Raw genomic sequence first — 10,408 nt, forward strand, 5'->3', positions numbered from 1 at the left:
AAATATAAGAAAGAAGGCATAAGCTTTCCAATTTTGGATGAAGTTGATGTCTCACATGAAAAGGATTCCGACGTCAATATTGCAAAATTACGAGCTACTGTAAATGGTGTGCCAAGTGACTTCGATGTCAAATATTACCAACTGCCTCAAAGCCGGCAGGATGAGATGCTTGCACACTTGTGTCTGAAGTTCAGAACAGACGTGGAAGAACTGCAGCAACAAGAACCCCTTGATTCCCATTCTAAAGCCATCCGCTCGAGTATTTCACATTATCTTTTTTACTCTCTTGTGGATATGGTGTACTTATTTCATGGGGTTTCAAATGACACACTTTTTCAGTTGGTCTCTGAGATGAAAGCTGAGTATTTTCCTCCCAAAGAAGATGTAATCTCTGAGATGAAAGCTGCGTATACTGAACCATACAGAGAGAAGCTTCTTCCAGATTTGCATCCCACGGTGAAACATGTAATTAGTGTTAGCTTAATCACTATTAAAGGTTTTAATCTTGGGATTATTAGGCTTATTCTTGTTTTAGTGACGTTTGTTATAACTGGCCAGCTGTCATGATGAATTGTGACTTGTATAAGAGCACTAGCTCCCCGAATTTTTCATATCCATACATGTCAATAGTATCAACGGGATCAAAAGAAGCCTCAATGCAACCCAAAATTTAATTCGTGCCATAAGCAAGCAAAGATATGCAGTGTAACATACCTACAGTTTCATAAGTTGTACATATCTTGTATATGTTGTTCACTGTAAAAAATAGCAAGCAAAGATATGCAGTGTCATATACCTACAATATCATAAGTTGTACATATCTTGTATATATTGTTCATTGTAAAAAATAGCAAGCAAAGATATGCAGTGTCATATACCTACAATATCATAATTTGTACATATCTTGTATATATTGTTCACTGTAAAAAATAGCAAGGATATACTATACAGTGTCATATACCTACGATATCATAAGTTGTACATATCTTGTATATATTGTTCACTGTAAAAGATAGCAAGCAAAGATATGCAGTGTCATGTACCTACAATATCATAAGTTGTACATATCTTGTGTATATTGTTCACTTAAAATATAGAAAAGACGGGAAAAAATGGTTTTCAAAATGTGAAAAGTGGTGAAACGATTAGGGCTTAAAGCCATCGTTGGGCCTGCTGGGTGGTTGTGGGCGGCGGTTAATGTTGTGGACGCTGTTAAATTGTGGGTTTTGTTGGTCGGGAGGAGTGTCGGGCGTGTCGAGGGTGTCAACTTCTGCTGGTCCTTGATCATGATCTCCAACATATTGTTGCATCACCAACACCGACGCCGTGGCAGCAAAGTCTGAAGATGCTAACAAATCTCCAATGGCACCAAGTTCCGGGCACTCACTCCAGTCCGTCAGTCCCGCCGTCAAAGGCGATACCATCCCTTGCCCTCTCCCAACAATGAAGAGATCGTGAACGTTGTCCATGGACCTAATTGCCGCCACCGTCTCCTCTCCGTTATTCACCACCTTCTCTGTGTAAACAACCGACTCTTCGTTGGCATTTTTCATTCTAAAATCATTGATTAACTCCTCGTCGAGCTGCTTCTCCCACCCAATGTCCATCTCCACCGACAGTATCCTCGAATTATTCCCGATGCCGTCCACATTACTAGTGGAAGTAGAAGCAGCTCTCTCCAGTCCAGCTTCCTCCCCTGGAACAAACCGCATGACGGTGAGGTTTATCCCGGGATGCTCCGACATCCTCCACGCATAGGACAAGGCCTCTCTGTCGTCGGGTCCTCCAAAGAAGAGAATAACCACGTGATGCGAGATTTGATTTGCAGCAGCCAAGCGACTGGAGCCGTTGAGGCCTCTGTCCACAAGGATTCCAACGGAGCAAGGTGCATTTGTAAGCACGTTCTGGTTCATTGTCCTAAAAGCTGGGTTCATTGCCTCCATTCCCCCGTCCACAGTTTGCTGTTTGTGGAAAGGAATGATTAAGAAGGCGACGCGCTTGTCCTCGGCCAAGTTGCAGATGTCTTCGTGCATGGTGGAGTAGGGGGAAATGGCCGTGAGCGGCTGCACCGAAACGCAGTTGCCCGGCGCGTGCTGCTCGTAGTTTTCGAATGCGTTGATAATGTGATCCGACTGAGCTTGTGTCCTGTTGAGAGCAGGTCTCCCGGATTTCCTGGTGTTGTGGACAATGAGCATGGCGGAAGCGCGGCCGCTCAGCTCCACCAAGTGGAGAATGTAGACACAAAGCGGGGATCTTTTCGTCGGGTGGGAAGCTTCAAGGAGATTGATCATAGTCGGCACATTTCGAGGAGTGTGGACGCAAACAAGTATTCGTAACTCTGCATCCGGCTTCGACCTCTGAATGCTTCTTCGTTTGTAAGGTATAAACCTTCTGGCTGGCTTGTAGACGGTGGTCACGATTGGCGTAATGATTCCAGTCATGACAACCGCCACAATTACCATGATGGCAAACGCCTCGTCGTCTAAAACTTTTTGGTCTTTGCCGACATTCAAAACAATGAGCTCGACGAGGCCTTTGCAGTTCATGAGGAGCCCTAGAGTAAACCCTTCGTCGAACGGCATCTGGTAAAACAAGCAGACGATGACGGTGCCGGCTATTTTGCCGATGCAGGCCAGGAATATGACGAGCAGCAGAATCCCCCACGTGCCGGGGCCAGTAATGCTGGTTATATTGGTTCTGAGACCGCTGATTGCGAAGAAAAGAGGAAGCAGAAGCCCCGAGACAAAATCCTCAAGCTTCTCAATCAGGGTAGCTCCAAGAGGCCCATTGGGAATCACCAGCCCAAACACAAATGCACCGAAGACGGAGTGAGTCCCGATAGCATCCGTGACGAAGCCGGAGATCATGACGCCGGTGAGGATGAGGCAGATGTAGAACTCACTGAAGGTCTCTCCTTCGGGGGTTCTTCGAATGAGCCAACAAATGGCAGGGCGGACGATGAAGATACAAACTAGAACAAAGGCGCCGCTGGAGAGGACGACGTAGAGGGAAGCCAAGGAAGTGGAGTCATTTTCGGCCAGGGCAATGGCAATAGCCAAGAGAGCCCAAGCGCACATGTCGTTGACGAGAGCGGAGGAGAGGGCAATCCTGCCAAGCTCGGTGTTGATGAGTTTGAGCTCAGCCAGGACACGGGCCAGGACAGGAAAAGCGGTGACGGAGAGGGCGACGCCAAGGAAGAGGATGAAAGTGCCTTGGTTCATGGATTGTTCTCGCTTGTGGAGAAGGAAGGAGAAGGCGGCGCCGATGAGAAAGGGGAGGATCATACCGGAAATGGCAATGACAACAGCCCTTTTCCCCATTCGACGAATCACTGAAATGTCCATTTCCAATCCGACGAGGAAGAGAAAGTAGAGGAGACCCACGTTTGCCATTGTCTCCAACACCATCACACTTCTTAGAGGGAAGATTGTGTTGGCGAATTTATCACTCTTTCCAAGCACCGATGGCCCTAATAATACTCCACCCTGCAATTACAACAATTAAATTGTTGATTGATTAGTTAAAACCATGCATGCATGCATGCAGATTCAAACGATTATGTTTATATTCTAGATAAAAAGGACATTTATCTAGCTGGATGTTAATTTATATATAAATTTCCTCGTACGTCCGTACGCACGTACATACATACCAGGATTTCTGAGATAACACGAGGTTGGCGAAAGGGTTTGAGAATGAGAACGAGAATTCGAGTGGTGACGACGACCATTGTTAATTGCAAGATGAAGAGCGGGAGGGAGTAATCTAAAGGATTGTCGCCCTGCCATATACCGTTGGTAGTGATCATGGTTGGAGCGTAACATACTATTGAACCATCTGATGAATTATTCGTCGCACCAGTTGCTGCAGCCACTGCCGCCGCCATTTTTTAATCTCCTACCAGTTTTCCTCCTATATATTTACCACAACCACCGATGCAACCACAACCGCGAAAACAATCTGAGGTACCAAGCTAGCTTCTCCAATTCCTCCTACTCTTTTCTTCAATTTGTGTCATGAAATTTTATCACTATTTCCATCGTTTCTATTCCTTGGTTACAAGATAGGACATGTGAGATTACAGAAATTACGAAAAATTGTTGTAGGAAAATGATGATGGAATGGGACGGGAGGAGGTAAATCCAGGAAATTTTTTGATGGTTGACCGCCCCATTTGGGTTATTTCGTGTCTGTGGCCTGTGGTTTGCTGTTTGGTAGCTTGACTATTTTAAGAATTGCATAAATCATTATCCAAACGACACGATCATGTGTTTGGAGACACTACAAGAAAATGTGCTATAGGGCACCATTTTAAGAGCACTATTCTTCATCAGTGGCTTTGTAAATTGGACTATCATCATTGTCAAAATTTGGTGTCTTTAACTTGCCTAACACCGATTATGGTGGGTTTAACCTTTGTAAACACCACTCATTAGCGTCAAACTACAAAAAATTTTACACCAAAGACTTTTTACATGTTTTTTCAACTTTGGGGCCTATTTTTTTTATTTCTTTTTCAGTCTTCGTACTGGTTTGGTACTGAGGTGCTTTTATAAAAAATGGGTATCAAAAAAAGTTGAGCTCAAAAATGTGTTTAGTAAACACTTTAAAACAGCTTATTTTCACAATTTTGGATGAAAAAAGCTGAAAACATGAAACAGCAAAAATGAACTTATTCTCACAGAACATTAGAAACAATTTTTTTTCAAAGCACAACACTATAAAACCAACCGTTTTCTCCTTTTTTTTTCGGTCAAATATTTTTTTTTCATTTAATAATCCTATTCTACAGTACTTTCACCCCCATATAAATACAAAGTTAGACAAGCCTAATTTTCAACCCAGCCCCGCTCTCTCTCTCTCTCTCCCTCCCTCTCTCTCCCCTCCCTGAGCTCAACTCCTCGCCCCCTCCCTAACCCTTTCGATGGGATCGACGGCTCAATGTGGGGTTCGGTGAGGGGAAGGCATGCGGCTTACAAAGAAGAGGAGAGATAGAGGGTGAGGGAGAGAGAGAGAGAGAGAGAGAGAGAGAGAGAGAGAGAGAGAGAGAGAGAGAGAGGGATTCGGTGAAGGGAAGGCATGCGGCTTGCAAAGAGGAGGGAGGGAGGGAGGAGAAGACGAAAGGCAACTGCAGCAAGTTCATGGATAGGGTGCCACCAATGAAGACCCCTCGACAGTAGATTCAAGTCAATCTGGGCAATCTATCGCTTCTTATAAAAAAAAAAAAAAAAAAAAAAAAAAAAAAAAAAAAGTCAATGTGTGTTAAGTCATGACCTTCAACCCTCATCAAAGCTCAACTTTTAGCCCCTTCTCCAGGTTATTTTTTATTTATATTATTCAATTTATCTCTATTTTTTGTGGTTGAATTCGGCTTCTGGGATTGTGAAATTCTTCGATTTGAAGTTTGAATTCTTCAATTTTGATTTATGGCGGAAGTTTTTATTTTTTATTATTAAAAGAATCAAAATTAAAGCATCATGCTTTCTGGCTTAAAAGTAATTTTCGTTATAGTTGCATAATGGAGGTCAAATATATGATTTTTGGGTGAGAGAAGTCAAAAATCCAGAAAATGACGTTTGAACTGAAAAAATTAGACTGCTTTGAGATTGGTAGCTGTTATTGGCACTTCAAAAATGGGCTTACATTACTCCTCGATTTCGCAATTTCTTAGGCGATTCTTTGTATAATTTTCGAGTTGAAAGATTAGGTTTTTTTTTCATAAGAAGTTCAAATTAGACTCTATTGGGTCTGAGACTTGGAAACTCAATATGTTGTGATATTAGATTAACATAGTTAAACTATATTTTCTTTTGGTGGGCATGTTCGAATTTCTGTATTTGCGTTGTAGGGATGTCTAATTTGGTGAAGTGTTCAAAATCCTTTTGCTAACTGATTTAATAGGTTGAATCTGTATCCAAGGTTTTCTTCCAATATGGTCTGAACTATTTTGTTTAATTAACAAAAACAGGTTTCTTCTCTCTATGGTAGTCTGTTAGAGTTTATGTTTATCGTGGAAAGCACAGAAGACCCTGCTTATCGGGCTGTATCTATGCTACTATCAGAGCTTAAGGTATACGCAACAATAATCATGGTTTCTTTAATATAAGAAGAACATCCATGACAAGTCATATATAATATATGCTTGGAAGCACATATTGATTTGTTTTAAGTTTAACTTCATTTCCTTGCAGGACGAGGTTGATGCTAAGATTGTTGTGGCTGGTATTTCAACAACCTGCAGTAAGAAAATTCACAACCGATTGGTATGTACCTGATTAAAATAATTTACGCTTTGCTACCATGCTGGTGCAATAGCAAGGTCTTGCACAGTTGAAGTGTTATCTTATCAAATCATTATGTACCTATAATTGTTCTATATGACGAGTTTCTTTTCTTTGTGGAATACAGGAATATAAATTATTGCTTAGTCTTAATGGTGTAGGGTATATGTAAATGAATTCAAGTAGAGCTCACTTTTTTGCTTTCCGTTTTGTAGCTGCCTTGATCATTAGTTGGTGATATTTGGGAGATTGAGAGTAGGATAGGATAATTTTATTGTATAATTGAATACTTTTGTATAACCACTGTGCTTATACATTTTATGTAACCATTGTACTTGTACATTATACATCATCAGAGACCCTATTTTTTTGGGATCAACATGGTATATAAAAAAGGATTTGTCATCATCAATGGGAATGAGATTATAATTTGGGTGCCCAGACTACTGGGCCCCCCTTTAAAAAAAAACATATTACAACATAGACACCAATGTATAAAAATTATATAATATTTCAAAGGTGTAACTACTCATTGTGCCACCGTTATCTAATTGGTGGTGATTGTAACATTAGAAACTTCTATATAGGACATGTACTTCTCTTTAGTGGCTGTTTGGTGGCAATTGGGGTTTGCCATCAATGTTAGTGCCCATTCTTTATAATAGACACCAATAAAAAGGATGTCCTTTAGCCAAAATTCTAGTAGTGGGAACCTTCGTACCTCGTATCACTTTGCTGCCATCGGAGCCATGTCGATAATCAAAATTCGGTATACACATGTATAAATGAGATTATATTCTTGCTGATAAAATAAAAATAAAAGACATTACATTGCAAACGCTCCCTCCATGTGCATTTCCCTCTTACCCATTTTTTCACGTCGTACACTCTTTTTGTATTATTAGCGGTTAGATTGAACAACTAAAAGAAAATAGGGAGACTTTGATGCGGTCTCTAGGTATCAATATTATTTGATTGAAATCTTATTAGTTTTCAATTTTTGATCAAAATTCTTGACATTAATCTAATGGTGTGTTTCTATGCAGGTTATTACATTTTTAAATTAAAAATTGGAATTTGTAGTTGTTTATATTAATAAGATTTTAAATAAAATCCGTAATTAGTGGATTAAAAATATCAAAGATAAATTATACTCTCCAATATATTTTGTATGCACACACACACACACACACCACACACACACACACACACACACACACATATATATATATATATATATATATATATATACATACATGGGTACATTCATTAAAATTAACCAAAAAATTGTTGAACCAAAACATGGATACATTTTTCAAAACCACACAAAAAAAAAAGAAGATATTAGGCTTAGTAGCATTATTAAATTTATTCCGTCAAACTTCACATGGATACATTCTCAAATCAATGAAATATAATGTACCCATATAAGTTTAAAAATGAATTAGAAAAAAAAAATGAATGAATTTTATTAAAAAAGGGGTACATTTTATATTAGAAAATGGTACATTTAAGAATAAAAAATTGAAAATCATTTTTATAAAAAAACAATTAATGGGTACAAACTTATTCTAATTTTATTTATTTATTTTGAAAATGTTTTGAATTGAAAATTAATTAGGAGTTTAATAAGTGTGTGAGTATTAAAACCTAATCAATTACTATTTTTTTTAAATTTATGTAACTGGCATGTAAATTCATCACTGCTAGGGATTTTGATCATAATAAAGTCTCAGTCAATAAACATTAGTAAGTAGGGGCCGTATACTAATTTTTCCAAGAAAATAAATAGTTAAAATTAAGAGGTGGTGTGTAGAAGGTGAAAAATGATATGTTAAAATCACTTCCAATAAAAATTTTATATATGCAAAATATTTTCAATATTCCACAATTACCCTTGTATTTGAAACACTTCTTAAGCACCAAACAACCCCAATCTTGTTATATCTTTTGGAAAATCATAAACACATACTCCTTTTTACTTCTTTGTGACATCCCATCCCAAGATTTATTATATTTTATTCTCAGTAGTAATGAAATTATCAAAATACCCCTGAGATGCCATGTAGGCCTTTCACGTAGGCCTCAATTTTCCTTTCACTTTTCCAATCTTATTTTACTATTTTCAAAAAATACTCATTTTTATGAACACACCTTTGACGGAACTCAATTCGAAGTTATAACAAAAATTTATGTTTGAAACCGTGTAAAAATACCTAAGGCAAATTTAAATTCTAAAAACTGACCCCCTGCAGTGTACATCACTGCTTGATCCGACCTTGGGAAAACAAAAATCAGCCTTAAAAAAAAAAGGCTTAATGATGAGGGATGGCCATGCAAGTTATATTAAACAAATAATTATTTTGGATTTTAGAAACCTACACTTGTTTCATCACACACATCACTTCATCATTTTTCTTTCTTTTTGGCCGGTTCCCTTACATGTCTCTAGCTCTCTCATGCCTCACTTTCTCTCCTTTTTCCCCATTTTCAGCCGGCCTCTCTCTCTCTCTCTCTCTCTCTCTCTCTCTCTCTCTCTTACACACACACACACACGCCATATCCCATCACTTTTCCCTCACATCTCTCTAGCTCTCTCATGCCTCACTTTGTCTCCTTTTCCCCCATTTTCAGCCGGCCTCTCTCTCTCTCTCTCTCTCTCTCTCTCTCTCTCTCTCTCTCTCTCTTATACACACACACATGCCATATCCCATCACTTTTCCCTCACGTCTCTCTTTACCTTTCAGGTCACTTTCTATAAGCTTCTACTACCTTATATGCTAAAGGAGAAATTTTTAGTTGTGACGGGAACACAAGTAGTACACCACGTATTTTAATAGGAGTGGTGGGAAATTTTATATTTTAAGTTATTAACTTTTTAGCACACATATCCCATCATTTGTATAGTGACACGTGGTGTTCCACCCCGTGTACTGATCACATTGAAAAATCTCTCATGCTAAAGGACGCCATGGGCCACATTAGGCAACATGTCTAGTTGAGGTTGGACATGTCAGTTGGACCATGACAACATGTTCAATATTCCTTTAATTAGGATTTAGTAAATTGTCAAGATTACAAAGCCAACTCACTCTCTTTTTTCACTTTTTCACTCATTCAGTCTCTCGTTCTCTCTACCCACTCAACTTTTCCTCACATTTCAAACTCTCTCCCGTAGCTTCCTCTGCAACTCATCTTCTTCCTCTCGACTCAACCCAGGCAGCTACCATACCGCCTCCAAACACAACCCAAACTCAATGAAAAATCACCTAAGCTTCTAGAACTCGACCTTATACTCGAGAAAACAAGAAATCTAGAGAAAATGAAGAAATTCTAAGATCTTAAAATGAGGAAACCCGGCGAACCGAAGTCCTCCATCTCAGTAAGGTGAACCTCCCTCCTCTAAAACTTAATTTCTGGACTTTTCTAGTGCGTTTTACAAGCTTGCATGCAAGTTTATGTGCGTTTTGAAGTGTGTTTAACTAACCACCATCTTTTCGACGAGTTTCGTAGGTCCTTGAGTGGAACCTGGCCAAATCACGTTGATTTGGTCGAGTTTGAAATTACAGAATTCCTTACTGAGGTCTAGAGTACTAGGTTCAAGTATTGCATGCTCGAATCTGCTAAGTTAGGGTGAAACTCAAGCTTGGCTGAGAGCCCTAGGCCATTTTCTGATCACCTCCGCCCAACTTTTGGTTCCCATAGAGTTATAGAAACGTTCTCCTGGTTCTAAGCTTCATTTTGATACATCTTGTGCGAAAAATGGTTAAGAAATGACCTTCACACATATTTTCTGACTACACTCCCTATACTAGGTATATGTGAGAAGATTGATGTAAACATGTAGACTAGCCACTCACATACGTTTATAATCAAAGAAGGCACTTTCTGGAATTATTAATACAACATGTATATATATGATCTTATGAACGGAATGCCACTACTTAGAAGCGAGAACCAGGGATTCCATATTGATAGGATTAAATGCACACCACAAAGTAGCACACAAATGTCCTATTGATTTTCCTTATTAACACTAAGATTTGTCAATTGTAGCATATGAAAATTAGGGTCTTTCCCGTAGAAGATTGTTTTATCTAACTACTTAAAATGTCACAAAAACTGGT

The 10,408-nt window shown here is 39.1% G+C and overlaps 1 protein-coding gene and 1 long non-coding RNA gene across 5 annotated transcripts; one reads left to right on the plus strand and one right to left on the minus strand.

Annotated features, from left to right (window-relative positions):
- Positions 1-766: 766 nt before the first annotated feature.
- LOC126617873 (cation/H(+) antiporter 15) lies at positions 767-4,343 on the minus strand. Of its 4 annotated transcripts, none has more exons than XR_007621569.1 (3): positions 3,653-4,343; positions 1,044-3,485; positions 767-796 (listed from the first exon to the last, which is right to left on the minus strand). XR_007621569.1 is itself a non-coding variant. In XM_050285965.1 (2 exons), exons 1-2 carry the CDS (start codon positions 3,884-3,886, stop codon positions 1,146-1,148), a joined length of 2,574 nt encoding a protein of 857 aa, XP_050141922.1. In that variant the 5' UTR covers positions 3,887-4,343; the 3' UTR covers positions 849-1,145. The 4 variants fall into 4 exon arrangements, 1 of the variants encoding a protein (XP_050141922.1); XR_007621568.1 differs by having other exon boundaries at positions 767-878; XR_007621566.1 differs by having other exon boundaries at positions 767-878; positions 962-3,485.
- Positions 4,344-4,763: 420 nt separating this feature from the next.
- Positions 4,764-6,655, plus strand: LOC126617891 (uncharacterized). The gene is made up of 3 exons (XR_007621570.1): positions 4,764-5,316; positions 5,969-6,070; positions 6,192-6,655. It is a non-coding gene; the product is annotated as an uncharacterized LOC126617891 (long non-coding RNA).
- Positions 6,656-10,408: the final 3,753 nt, after the last annotated feature.

This window comes from Malus sylvestris, chromosome 1 (genome assembly GCF_916048215.2).
Source record: "Malus sylvestris chromosome 1, drMalSylv7.2, whole genome shotgun sequence".
In the NCBI taxonomy this organism is placed as follows: domain Eukaryota; kingdom Viridiplantae; phylum Streptophyta; class Magnoliopsida; order Rosales; family Rosaceae; genus Malus; species Malus sylvestris.